Source organism: Spea bombifrons, chromosome 6, assembly GCF_027358695.1.
Source record: "Spea bombifrons isolate aSpeBom1 chromosome 6, aSpeBom1.2.pri, whole genome shotgun sequence".
NCBI lineage: Eukaryota > Metazoa > Chordata > Amphibia > Anura > Pelobatidae > Spea > Spea bombifrons.
Window position 1 is genome coordinate 25777361 of NC_071092.1, and position 15000 is coordinate 25792360.

Genomic DNA, 15000 nt, shown 5'->3' on the forward strand with positions numbered 1-15000 from the left:
CGCGCAGGCGCCTAGGAGACGTTGTACCGCTATCCGAAAAGGGGCGTGGTTTGGCGCCAAAAGGCCCTCGCGTATTTGGTTAGTCCGCCGGTGAACTGTTGACGAGACTGTGATTTGCTGACTGGTGTAGCCGGGTACCGCTACGTATTGACACCCAGGAAACCAGTCATACCTAAAGCACACGGTATAAACAACGTAATGCTGGAACTGGATGTGGACGGTGTCCCCAAATACCCTGCTGTCAATTTAATGTGAACGCATTATATTCTTGCCCACCTTATATCCGCATCCATTATCTTTCCGCAGGTATCCAAGCGTAGGAGATGCGTAACTTACTCAAGGTTAAAGAATAAGAGCAAAAAAAAAACAACAAACCGGTGAACGCAAATTAAGTAGAAGAACATAAATGGAAAAATAAAGAAAGAGAAGGTAGGGTTTGAAGAAAAAGAAAAACATTTTATTTTTTTCTTACTCGTGAGGGTATTTTGAAAGCAGATACCTGGAAATAACTGCAGCAATTTGTCAGTGTAGTAACAGAGCCCCAGAAATAGTCATATCACTTTATTTTACTAATTACTAATATTACTTTATTTCTAAAGTAATAAAGTAATTGTGCGGTGATGTAAAACCGCCTACCCAATATATGTTTGACTGATAGTAGTTTCTTTCCGCTGTAATGATGTTGCATTGTAAGCAACATATTGCAGGGTAAATAAACAAAAGGGAGCTGCTGCTTTTAACTGTAACCCTTTCCGAGTTGGAGGCTTTACATGCCATAATGACTGGAAGGGGGGTCCTTTTTTGTTTGATTTCTCACATGTGCTTAAATTGTGGCTCCCCTTTTCCATATTTAATGTACCCCACCATTGTTTTGTTAGACAAGTAGGGGCTTTTAAAATCTAAGCAATACATAAAACATAATAAGCAAGGGCACAGGACTACAGGAACTAGGATGGAAATACGTATGTATATGAAGGCACAAATAAGAAACACAAGGATGACCACCAGGGCCTGCCCAAGGCAAAATGCCGCCCCCCCCCCTTATCTACCCTTCCTCTCCCTCAGTCCCTGCTGCCCCCCCCATTATCTACCCCCCCCCCTGTACTTACCTTTCAGCAGTCCTGCGGCGAGACTCCCTGTTCGGTCTCGGTGCCGGCTTGTAATGCTGAGCGCCGGAAATCTTCTGGCACTCAGCATTACAAGCAGGCACCGAGACCGAACAGGGAGACTCGCCGCAGAGGAGAGGGGCGCCGAGCGGGTACTGACCACTCGGCGCCCCTGTCTCTCTCTTTCGCTTTAAAGAAAAAAAAGGGGCTTGAGGCGGCAAAGTGCCGCCTGGAGCGTTTGCCCCACTCGGCTCCATTGTCGGGCCAGCCCTGATGACCGAAGCGATAAAGTGAAAAGGAACAAATGAAATAACATACAGCAATGGTACATCGGTGCTCAAAAGTTACTAACCAAACCTAGGAGCAAGGCTGAAAACGGCAAAAAGCCTGGTGATGAATGGTGCTTCGCCCCCTGACAAAGCTCATTGTAGCGAAACGTACGTTGTGGTTGGTACGTTTGGACTTGGCACCATTCATTACCAGGCTTTTTGCTGTTTTCAGCCTTCTAGGTTTGGTTAGTAACCTTTGAGCACCGATGTACCATTGCTGTATGTTATTTCATTAGTTCCTTTTCACTTTATCACTGTGGTTATGCTTGTGTTTCCCATTTGTGCCTTCATATACATACGTATTTCCATCCTAGTTCCTGTAGTCCTGTGCCTCTGTTCATTTGTACCTTCCTATATGTATCTTGGTGCCGAGATGCTTTTATATTATATTTTTTTTTATATGTATTTAAATCATATTGTTTAATAAACATTTTCTTTGTATATACCTTTTTTTTCCTTACGTGCTCTCCTTGCAATAGGTTTTGGTGTTTATATATGTACAGTGCACGTACCTCTACCATCATTGGTAGTTTGTTCGTTTTTGGTGATTATAAAAAGCAATATGTAAAAAAAAAAAAAAAAAAAAATACTAAAAAAAGAAATCTTTTTTTGTAACTTTACTTTGAGTTTCTCCTATACTGTAGATGCCACTGTAGAATAATGTCTCAATTTATGTTTGGCAATATCCCCTAATTACAGTAATACCCCACATACACGTTTGTTTGGGCTACATCTGTCATTTAATTATTAATCTATATGATGTGTACATTTAATGTAGAAGTTTGGAAGTAGTAATTTATTATTTATTGGTTGTAGTGGTAGAGTTAAGGAATACTCGTGCACTTTAAATACGGCATATATATATATATATATATATATATTCTTGGTACTTTTTTCCCCCTTAGTTGATTCCAGTGCAATATGGCTAGAGATCCATTTCGGGATCTCGTACCTTATGTATGCCACTGGCCTCCCTATAAAGTTTATTTTTATTTTTTCTTAATTTGTATTAAATTTTTTCCCCTCTTATCTCTCCTGTGTTGATCACACTGGTCAGCAAGCAAGGCTCCATAGCGATCAACTAGCATTTGGATTCCAGCTAGGTCTCTTCTCTACTTTGAGTCCTTCCAACAGTCAGATGTGACACCAATCGGAAGGGAGTGCATTCCTATAATGCTTTACTAGCGCTTGTTTAACTTGCTGATTTGCAAGACATTTGCTGAGAGGGGGAAAGATGGCATCTGGATGTGGGTTAGAATTCTAATGGAAGACCCATTGGGGATACGAAACCTTACAGTGCCATTCCGTGCCCACTTTGCCAACTATATACCACATGTGGTTAGTACTGAGAGGTTTAATGCAAGGCCTCAGATTATAATTAAAACATATTGTCACCCGCACCCATTATCAACTTTATATTTTATAATATCTTGTCTAGTGATATTTCTGGATTATTGCAACTCCTTACTGGTCTCCTCCTCTCCAACCCATCCTGAAAACTGCTGCCAGACTGATTTTCCTTTCCTTTTTCCGCTGCTCTTTATCTGCTGCTCCACTGTGCCAATCATCTAATTGGCTCCCTATAACCTGCATAATTAAATTCAAACTCCTGACCTAAATAGCCCTTAATAACTGTCGCTATGGAGTTCCCAAGCCTGTTTTTGTCATACTTGCTTGAATTTCACATGCTCACTAAAAACGTATCTATTCAAAAAACCAGCATGTCAAAGAAGCCCTCTGCAATTTCCATCCAATAGGTTGTAAGCTCACAAGAGCAGGTTCGTCTTCTCCTTCTTTACCAGTGTGTTAATTATGTAATTTTAGGTTATTTATATTGTCCCTTATTTTAACAGTGCTGCAGAATCTGCTGCAGTATATAAACACATTTAATATTTTTAATCTATGTAAAGTGATGTAAAAGAAAGTACACCCTCTTTGAATTATATGGTTCTAAATCAGGACATAACAAACAGCTGTTCCTTAGCAGATCTAAAAATTAGGTCAGTAGAACAACACATGGATATTACACAGTGTCATGATTTACTCAACATAAATAAAGCCAAAATGGAGAAGCCATTTTAATTCCAAAATTTCCAAAAGTGGAAAACATTCAAGACCGTTGCCAATCTTCAACGGTGTCTGTCCCAGCAAATTTACCCCAAGATCAGACTGTGCAAAGTTCAGAGACATTGAAAAAAAAAACAAGTGTTACATCTCAGGTGCTACAGGCCCCAGTATGCTACACGTCTAAGTTCATGACAGTACAATTAGAAAAAGACTGAACAAGTATGGTTTTGGAGGGTTGCCAGGAGAAAGCCTCTTCTCTCTAAAATGAACATGGCAGCACAGTTTAGGTTTGTAAAGTTGCATCTGAACCAGTAGCGTACCTAGCGGGGGGGGCAGTCCGCACCAGGTGCCGCTCATCAGGGGGGTGCCAACTTGCCGGCACCCGGCACCCCTCCAGAGACGGACAGTAATGTCCGCCGCTGGAGGAGCAGACTCGCAAGGGAGCCTGAGTGATTTTCTCCCTTGAACCCAGCTTAAAAACACTCAAGGGAGCCGGAGGTCTGTTAAAGACCTCCGATATCGCTCCCTTGCGATCCGCACGGCAACAGCTGCTGTGCGCTGGGGTTTGTTGTCAGATCCCGGCGCACAACACTGAAGCCGCGCCCACAGCTGTCAGTGCCCTCTCAACCGGAAGAAGACAGAGAAGACAGAAGAACTGAAGAAGAGGGGCGAAGAGGAAGCAAAGAAGCTGAAAGAAGAAAAGAGGAAAGGTAGGAAAGCATAGAGTGAGAGTGACAGTGTGTGTGGATTGGTATATGTGTAGATTGGTAAACGTGGATTAGTGTATGTGTGTGGATTGGTGTATGTGTGGATTGGTAAGTGTGTGGATTGGTAAGTGTGTGAGTGATGGGTGTTATGCTGTACCATTTCCAATGTATTTTTCATTATATAATTATGCTCTAAAGTACATCATAACTCCCATCACTCTATACTGTTCCATACAGTGGCAGAGCTGGGAGACAGAGGCCTTGCACCCCCACCGCAGGACTCTTGAAAGGTAAGTGAACGTCAAAGAGGGAGAGGGTAGATAGTTAGGAGGGGTAGATAGGGAGAAGGGAGTGAGATGGGGGATAGGGGGTAGATAGGGAGAAGGGAGTGAGACGGGGTAGATAGGGCAATCATACTCCTATCATGCCAAGTCTGCAAGTACATCCTGGAATCTGGGTATGCCTGGGCATGATAGGAATGTGATTGCTGTTAACAATCATATATATATATATATATATATATATGTATATATGTGTATATGTATATATGTGTATATATATATATATATATATATATGTGTATATATATATATATATATATATATATATATATATGTATATAGTGATAAGTGTTATGCTGTACCACCGTCAATGTCTGCCTCAGTATATAATAATAACAGTAATGCTGTACCACCTGCAGTGTCTGCGCCGGTATATAACGGTAGAAGCTATGCAGTTTTAAAGTGTGTGGGGGGGTGCCACATACAGGATCCGCCCCAGGTGCCAAATGCTCTAGGTACGCCCCTGCTCTGAACAATCTACAACAGAATGGCTGAAAAATAGAAGAATCAAGGTGTTAAAAGTCCGGACCTCAACCTGAATGAAATCCTGTGGCGGGACCTTAAGGGAGCTGTGGCTTAACAAATGTCCACAACTTGTTAACTGAACTGAAGTAGAGTGTGCCAAAATTCCTCCATAACGATGGAGAAAATGATTACTTCCAAGTTATTGCTGCTAAAGGTGGTTCTACAAGCTATTGCACAAGCTAAAAGCTTATTTTTTGCACATGGTTTCTCCATGTTGGCTTTATTTCTGTTGCATAAATCATGACACGGTATAATATGTCATGTGTTGTTCATCTGAGGTTGTATTTACCTAATGTTTAGACCTACCAAGGAACATATGTTTCTGTACTGAAATGTAAAAAACCCATAGAAATCATAGGTGTACTTTTTCATGTAACTGTATGCAGAGCTGCTTGTGTTTCTCAGGCCACAGTTTCAGAACCCTTGCAGATGTTCCATAGGCTATTGTATGTGTAAACCAGTGTATGTGCATGTTTTCTAACTGAATTTCTCTCTCCTTTCTTCCCTATCTTTCTCTTGTTCTATCTTGTCTTCCTCTCCTTTCTTTCTCTCTCTCCCTGCCTGCCTTCCCCTTTTCTCTCTCTCGTGGGTGGTAAGCACAACTCAATTTTGGGCAACAGGTGCCACCTTATGCCAGCATCTACACAAATGGATATAAATAATGGAAGATGAACATATTGGTGTGTGCTAATGGAGCGAAACGTAATATATCGGGGCAACAGCAATACACTAATATCTGCATTTATTAATAAAATCCTATGAGGTGCTTTCTAATGGAAATGCATCCTACTGACAACGAGGTAGGCTTTTGTTGTTCTCCATTGACCACTTGACAGCTTTGGTCAACTTTTATTACCAGGCAACTCATGGCCAAACACCATGTCCGTTACATTTATCTGAGGCTACTTTTTTTTTTCAACATGTGGAAGATATCTACATCAAATGAAATATATTTTCATAACTATATTCTCCTGAGACTGTAGAAGGAACCTCTTTATTTTTTTTGTATTTTTTGATACAAGGTACAATCTGTACTGAGGTTTGAGGGAGGAAGAGACGTTATGTGGTTGCAGTTTGAGGAAACAGGTGTGCCGAGCAATTCTTGAGTGTACAAATTTTGATAAACTATTTCCTATATGATCTAAAATAAAACATGTATATGTAGGCTTTATCTTTGAACCTAAGCCCAGCTTGCTTAAAGTATATTAGCGCTCTAAGAGGCTGCGTCACTGAATCGTACTCTGTTCAAGCTATGTAAGATTATGTTAAAAAATAGTTTTTTAATGTTTTCTTTTTGTCTTTTCCCAAGCCACGTTCTGTCCTGGAGTAGTGAAGTTGTTAAATGCTGGGTCTTTGGCCCTTGCTTGCTTAATGTAAATTGTTTTTGGAAAGAATCTGTTTGCATTCATTTACATTGCAGATTGGAATTCGTATTTAGTCCACAGAAGACGGCTTTTTCCAACCTTTTTAAACCATTTTCTTGTGTTGCCCTTCAGAATGGATGAATCAAATGTACTTTATTTTTTTCAGCACTTTTCACATTGTAGAATATGGAAAAAACTTTTGGTGTCAACATATAGACTGGGTAGTCCTTGGCTTCTTACTGGTTGTTACCCATAAAATCGGTGAATAAGTGTTGAGTTGGATACAGAAGTGATCTTAAAAACATAAATGTGTTAAATGTCCATCTAACCACTTTCTGGTTTAGTCAGTATTAATGTTGGTTTAGTGTTTTTTTTTGTTTGTTTTTTTAGTTCATTTCTACATTAACTTTCCAACTACCTTAGTAGCGATGCATTAAAGATTGTGAAACATTGTTTCTAACCTTTATCGAGTGGAACAAGTCTTTGAGCAACCTTATGCTGACGGTTCATTTCCAACAGATTTGGCAAGTGCCCAGCTCTTCTTTGACAAACAAGGCCAAGTGGGTGGACCCCAAGCTCCTAAACTTAATGCCAGGAGGCTTAATTGTTAATTTAAGCATAACTTTAGGAGTGACAAACATTTATACTACTTCCAGCAAATAATGAGCTTTTGATCATTTTATATTGAGGTTAGCTTGGAGGCAGTGATATATATATACAGGTGGAGGGAGGTAGCAGTGCCCCTGCTGCGATGATCCTGTTACAGATCCTTGCAACTGCTATGGAGACTCTGCCAGCTCAGCGCAGCCTTCATAGATGGCATTAAAATGCACTTTCCGCCTTTAAAAGCCGGACTGTGACATGACATCGTATCCTGATGTGCCATATCGGTACACATTGCCTTTTAATGCATGCAGGATACTGACTTGGAACTAGATGGTTCCCTGTATGGTGTTATGGTGCCACTCTCTGGGAACTCTTACAAGACGGCAGTGCCTGGTACAAAGTAAGAGTTCAGCATGTCTCTCACTATGGGGAAGGAGTGATCCCACAGGGTGTCTGACTTTTGTGTGTGTGTGTGTGTGTAGCTGAATGCCTTGATATCGAGGTATTTAATTTCAACACCACCAAACGAGCTTGGAGGCAATCATTATTCGCTTCCTAAGCTCTTTTTAAGCAGACTGTTGCTGCCATATTGAATATGGCGAATATGACCGTTCCTCACAGCGAGCCCCTGCAACGTAACTTTTTTTGGTGTTGCTGAATGCATCGGTATCAGTGCACTGCAGCAACAACGTTTGAGGCTGGAAAAAAAAGATTGATCGCCTTCTATGCTTGTTTGAGTCCATGCTGTGCCAGGCACGTCATTGGTCTCTAAATATGTTTTTCCTTTGCAAATGGATGGGGGGATGCTGCAGCTTCAGCACTGGATTTGAGTTTCAACAGTAATGCAAAAGGGTGACGCACTGCCATTCGGGAGCTGCAACTTCTGCATGTGTTTGGTTTTTAACACGTTGAGTGATGCAGGCAGCTCCACACAATGTATATCGGTAGAAATGATACAGTAGAGACAAAAAATCAAAACAGAAAAGGTAGCAAACCTTAAAATATTGTATATACCATTTGTATATACTATATATATATATATATATATATATATATATATATATATATATATATATATATATATATATATATATATATATATATGTAAGTCCAATAGTATACAACTGCACACCAACCTGATGAAAGTCATTAAAGACTGAAACGTTGACCCTAATAGAGTAATGCATTATTAAAAAACTACTACTACTTGTGTATTTATATATATATATATATAACAACTGCACACCAATCACCACTTTTTTAGCCCGGTGCCAAGTAGCTGCAGCAGCAAATCATATAACATCCAAAAGTAGTTACCGGCAAAATCAACGTTTCAGTCTGTTTATTAGACTTTCATCAGGATCATCGTCAATGAAACATTGATTAGAAAACTGGAGTTTCTCGATTGATTATTTAAAGAAGTCCCTGGAGTGCCAGTAACTACTTTTGGATGATATATATATACTGAACACTCTATATAGGCCAGAAAGTAGCAATAGGCAAAACCAGAACAGTTCTGAAGGAACTTCCCAAGTGTTTCCTGCAGGTGAGGTGTATAAAGGTATATGCAGAATGTTAGAGGAAATGCCCCATTTTGTTTCCTTTGTGGTAACACCCGTGTCGAAATCATAGCGAGCTTCGCCCCCTCACCACCTGTTGCTGGGCAGATTCACCCCCAGGTCACAGCCACCCACTTCCACTTGTTGCTGGGCAGATTCTTTCGCCCGTGACGTGTCTGAGCGTTCGAATTGTTTATGTATACATTGTAACAAGCCTGTGAGGACGTGCTGACTGGCTCGTGACGTCACGATCGGTGCGGCCTCCACAGTGCCCCTCCTTCCCTTGTTTACTGATAGAGGCCTGGTCTGGCCTTCAGTGGAACCGCTTCCCCATCCCGTGTACACGGACAGTGTGCGGCAGGACATACCGGGAGCGGCCGGATCTCCGAGGACGAGGCCCAATTAACCCCAGCTCTTGGTTCTAGATAAGGACTGGGCGGGGCTTACCAGTTTAGGGGAGGGGAAAGGAAAAAAAATAACCCAAACAATTTAATCACCTTGAACCACCCCCTTTCCGTCAGCAACAGGACCGCCCACTACCCAGCTTGGAAAACAGGGGCATCCAGCTGTGGGCAACGGAGGGCTTGGGGGGTAAAAGGCCGATCTCCACTCCTGTTTTGTTTGGATCTGCGCTTTTCATCGTTCTTTTGTAGACCAGCAGCGTCAATTCATTATCCGAATACATTGTGTTACAAGGAAATTGTGTATTTTTTCCGTACAATAGACGGATGTGTATTGCTGCAAATTCACACGGAAAACAGTAAATAAAGTCCATTTGTTTTATGCAGTTAGTGGGATCTTTCTATTCAAAGTTCTACAAGCGAACAGAAGGAGTGCGATGAAGACTGAAATCTCAACAGCCGCTTCCTTTATCGCCAGGCTGCTCAAAACAAGTGGGGTGATAGAAGAGGGCCAGCTGCAGATGTTCTGCCAGTCCCTGCAGGAGTCAATGAAAGGTGAGAGGGGCTTCGATGGGCGGATTAGAAACCTACCGATCCTCTTAGAATGTCAGTGTTCCGATGGTAGAAAGTCACGTCTAATTCAAAGGGGAAGTCAATACTATCAGCAATCCTTATCTTACAGGAAAAAAAATGGTTTGTGGTCGAAGATCTGCGAGATATTCTGGGGGGAAAAATCGGAATATTTGTTTTGTATACTTCAGAGGTAGTCGATACTGGGAACGTACTGTAATGGACGTGGGGGAGGAGGCAATCCATGGCTTTCAATATTGTGTGACGCCTGTCCTGCATAATAAAGACACGTATATTTAGGTTTCCTAGTGTTAATTCGGCTGGTACAAGTCATCTAATATGTATATTTGTGTGCATCTGGTTCTTAAAAAGAAAATTCTTTGTTCATTTATGTGCAGTGGGGGAGGGGCGTTATTATTCCATATGTTGTGGGGATGCTGTAGGAGTTGGGTATTCTATTGTAAGGAAGTCAGTGAGCCTGGCTTTACAGAACACACCACAGCTCATTTTCTTTCTTTTTATGTGTATAACATCTATATCTTATGATTCTGTTTTTTTCCCTAACAATTCCCTTTTGGAAAAACTGCACATATGATGCAAGCACTGACTAAATTGATTTCTGCACATTTGTATAAGGGTTATAAAATAAATATCCCCCACATGAGCTACCAACTCCTGCTTTCTTGAGCGTCTGTCATCCATAAAGATATAGAGTTGAGGCATTTTCTAGCTATTTTTTCTAGAAATGTTAGTATTCAATGACAACTTTATTTATGTGTATAGGGCAAACCATACAGAAACTGTAGAAAACCATAATACTACTCATTATCTTATTTCATTGTTCTACCTTTTTACCCCGTTCATGCTCTTGCTTTTTTCCACCCCCCCCTCCACTCCTACTTTCCCCCTTTGTTATCAACAGATCATTACAAACATCACTGGTTCCCCCAAACCCCTTGCAGAGGGTCAGGGTACCGCTGTCTGAGGATCAACCACAAAATGGACCCCTTAATAGGACGAGCAGCAGGCCACATCGGGCTCAGCCATGAAAGACTGTTTCACCTTCTTCCCAGCGAGCTCACGCTTTGGGTTGATCCATTCGAAGTTTCCTATCGCATAGGGGAAGACGGCTCGATTTGTGTGCTATACGAAGGATCTCCAGCTGTGGGCAAGTCTTTGGAAAGCCATGCCAGTTGTAAAGAAGCCCTCCGGATTGGCCAAAGCAGTCCATCCAAAAATTACACCATGATGACTGTTATGAGTTGAAACATCAAAGCACCAAACTTAAGAATTGTACAATTATGTATCTATCCCCTTTCAGTTTCCTCTTTCACAATGAAGTTAGATGAACTTAATTGTCATCACCCCCGTAGACATTAAAATTGTATTACTGCCAAATATCTCTTTTATTCTTGCTGAAGGTGACCATTCATACCACGTAGGGACACAAGGCACTTCCTGTCATACTTGGTTTACTTTTATTGCTCTTCTCTTTGGAATTGTACATTGCAAATGAAATCTTGAGTCAAGAGAAGATTTATATTTTGGGATAGTCCTTGACTCTTTTTAATAAAACCAAAATTTACTTTTTTGCACTTCCTGTGTTGTATGGTCACTTGGTCAAAACAAATACATCAGTTTTTTGGGGGTATAATATCATCTGAAAACCTTTACCCACAAGCTTCAAAACATACCAGGTCATCAGCTTTCAACATTTCTAGCCCTGGCTTAGAAAAAAAACAATTACAAGTTGAACAAACGAACAACCTCAATTTTTCAGGAGAGGGTATTTCTCAGTAGAGAGCATAAAAAAAACATTAATGCAACACATTCAATTACAATATGTCCTCTCTTGATTATTTGTTACCTTCAGTCTCAACTGATTGTTGAAGGTTAGGATTATAAATCTAGAAGTATGCAAGAGCGGGTTCTTAAAGTGAAGTAACGCTGAACACATGTTTAGGTAGTAAATGGAAGGAGAAAGACATAGTCACAGAGTAGCCTCTTTGTGAGGGAAGTAAATGCTATAAAAAATACTAAGTTGCAAAAATTGTCAAGTTAAGATAATCGTAAAGATAATTACTATTTTTTAATTCCTCAAACCTTAAAAAAACTTTGTTCTGCAGTTTCGGTAGAAAAACCTTAAAGTGTATCGCTGGCTGCTTCTTGTATCACATGACTATAGTCTTAAAGGAGATGTCCCATGGAAAAATATTTCATACGTTAAAGTAGATTACCATTGAGAAAACCTGGTTTTATCTCATTTTGCTCCATTATCTGCAGACCTGGAGGCTGCCATTGTTTTCAGTCTGTGGTATTTTGGGTGACTCCCTGCTCAAACACCACGCTGAACTGATTGTTTATGACAAAGAAATCCTTTCCTCCATAGACTTTCGGCTGTCAGTGCCAGACTCGGTGAATTAGACTGATCCATTTTACCTCAAGACAGTAGTAAAAGGGGTCCGGGTGTTTGTCTAGTACATTGGGGCAAGTTAACAGAGCTCTAACACATACAAATGGCAAGTATACATTTGTCTGAAACATTGTTATGCCGTGACTACCATAATCATAAGATGACTCCCCCCCAAACTGTGAATCTTAGTGAAAGAAAAAAAAAAGAGAAGGCCTGAATGTAATGGGGGAAAAAATGCTGGTTTTGCTTTTGTTGCTCTCACACTCTCGATCACTCACTCTAACAACCTCTCACAGACTCATTCACTCTCACAGGGTCACTTTGTCGATGTCTTCAGTGTCCTTTTCCACAGCTCCCTTTTTTCTCTTGCTGTTCCTTGCTCTGTCTTATTTTTTCGTTTGTTTCTGGCTGGTATCTGCTTCGTGTATAGATCAGACACGCTGAGAAACGCTTCTCTTTCTCTGTGAATTCCTCTACAGTATTCTGGCCTCCTTGGAATACTGCCGCAAGAGGGGGATGGACCCTCGGCGCACACCCTCTCTCCCGATTGGAGGAAGAGGGGAGAGGCTGTTTCAGTGGTGCACACCATGACTCCGCCCTTCTGTGGAAGTACTCCAAGAGGCCAGAATATTGCAAATGGATTTGCAATATCTTTCTCCACCAATTTGTCTGCATTATGGTGGCATCTCGCAGTACTTCACCAAAATAACAGGGCCATGGGGACAGCCTGTTCCTCCAATCGGGTAGAGGGTGTGCCCGGGGCTCCGCTCCTTTGCGGAAGTGCTCCGGGAGGCCTGGTTCATGGAGAAGTGGACAAAAAGAAGAACAAGAAAATGCAAGATAAGAAACAGAGCTATGGGAAAGGAGACAAGGACACAGAAGCAGTCGACAGAGAAGGTAGGGAAACATTGAGAGAGCATGAAAACGTGTCAATGAGAGTGTGAGTGCATGAGGGTGAGTGATAAGTACTAGGCTTAGTTGGCTGTGCAGCAAAAACGGTAAATACATTTTGGCGCATATTTTTATCTGATAACTGCAATAAAATCCGTTGGTCAGAGTTCCCCTTTAATAAAGATAATTCATATAGCCATATTGGTACTAGAGAAGATTTAGTCTTTAGTCAAAGGTAATACTTTTTATTGAGTCAACTTAGAAAAATATGTAGTTACATAAGCTTTTTAGGTATATTTTTTTATTTGAAAAAGAGAATTCTCATGTCCCAAAAGCTTGTGTTCCCGTTTTCCAGTATTGGTCCAATATAATGTATTGCCTTCAACTAAAGACTCCATGAATACATGATAACTTCTGAATGTTTCGGGGGCATAGTTTAGAAATTCAGAACACACTACAATAATGTTCCAAAGGCTGTACGTAACCACAATGCACACAATTTAACTAAATGGGGTATGGTTTCTGTACCAGAATCGATAACCTTACCCTTTTAGCTCACATCACTGATAGTCTAAGGGCAAATGCCAGCAAATTCAAAGACGACCCCCTCCAGAGATAACAAAATATGAGGTCTTGCATAGACATGTAAATTTCCCAGATAATTGTGTTTTTGGAAAGGATTCAGGCTGTTAGTGTTGTTTTGCCTTTACCTGCTCAGACTAGTTCTTCATGTTCACAGTTCTTTAAAGTCAATATCACTTCATATAAAGTTGAAATAATAGCTAATTAGGAATAGCGATTACTTTTGCAAACCAGCATTACCCAGTATGTGTGACGGCCAGCCCAGGCCTGCACATCTACTTACTGAACGCATTACCCTGTTGAGGCTAAGCTGAGCAACAAACCTTGCAGTGCTTACAGCAGAGAAGCAATATAGCCAAGTAAAATGGTTTATCAACATATAAATAATAATAATAATATTAATAACAACACACTGTAATAGAAAACCAGACATTGGCACTGGCAACCTGGCTCAACTTTATTGTATGTAGCCAACCGATGCAGATCCCAGAATGCTGCTTCTCCTGCTGAGTACCTGAACACACAGTCCATATCTCTCTCCTCCCTCTCTTCCCTCTCTTTCTCCCCTCTCTTTCTCCCCCTCTCTCTCTCTCCATACAAGGTCACAGTTTTGTGATCTGTTTTTTGCCATTTCTAAGAAAAAGTGGAATAAACTAATAAAAATTCTTTGCTCTTTAAATACCTACTTTCTGAATATATGCGCTTGCCTTCCGGGTTTATAAAGGATGATTTAAAGTACAAAAAAATATGATATCCTAACTTGCATCTTATATATAAAAATAGTTTGTGACTACAATGCACGATTCATCCACAAAAAATTCCTTCAACAATAGGTTTCTATGAATGTTTTTTCAAAATTCCAGAGCATTCATTTTTAGCAGGTTTGTAGGGAGGGATTTGTGACGTGGAAACTCCCCTGCTGTTAATCTGGAAAAAACAGTCCCCATTTCTAAAAAAGCCTAGATCCCTACATGAAATCCCAATGGAGACGTGTCTGCATCCTATGGCTTCTGTAAACAGATCAAGATCTAAGTACTACTATTCTATAGGCATGAAGTCGTTACCATTACAGAAGAGATGGAAGACAGTAGCTAATTTATGTAAGATCATTTGTTTTCATATGTAAAGTAAAAAGCTGCAAGAAGCCACATTATGCCTTGCTCCTAAAACAATGGAAGATGAGGCAACTAGTTTCTCAGATAGACGTTGTCTAATGCTTAGACTCAGATTGCTTCTATAATATGAAAAAGTGATATTGTTGTATTCAGGGCCGGCACGACAATGGAGCCGAATGGGGCAACTGCTCCAGGCGGCACTTTTGAAGGGGCGGCACTTTGCAGGGAGGTGAGAGGAAGGGTAGATAATGGGAGGCGGCATTTTAAACTTCGCCCCAGGCGCCATTTTGTCTTGGGCCTTGGCTGTATTGGCTCAGATGACTCAATTATCTCAATGCAGGGCCATGCCAAGACGGGTGCACGGGATGTGGAGAGGAGAGAGGGGTCTCGAGCGGCTCGTTTGTGAAAAAGTATTCACCATCTG

At 40.9% G+C, this 15000-nt stretch overlaps 1 protein-coding gene and 1 long non-coding RNA gene across 2 annotated transcripts; both read left to right on the plus strand.

Annotated features, from left to right (window-relative positions):
- Positions 1 to 40: 40 nt before the first annotated feature.
- LOC128500460 (uncharacterized) lies at positions 41 to 453 on the plus strand. The gene is made up of 2 exons (XR_008354922.1): positions 41 to 184; positions 307 to 453. It is a non-coding gene; the product is annotated as an uncharacterized LOC128500460 (long non-coding RNA).
- Positions 454 to 9100: 8647 nt separating this feature from the next.
- LOC128500459 (protein BTG1-like) lies at positions 9101 to 11170 on the plus strand. The gene is made up of 2 exons (XM_053469623.1): positions 9101 to 9560; positions 10498 to 11170. The coding sequence occupies exons 1-2, from the start codon at positions 9443 to 9445 to the stop codon at positions 10839 to 10841; spliced, it is 462 nt and encodes a 153-aa protein (XP_053325598.1). The 5' UTR covers positions 9101 to 9442; the 3' UTR covers positions 10842 to 11170.
- Positions 11171 to 15000: the final 3830 nt, after the last annotated feature.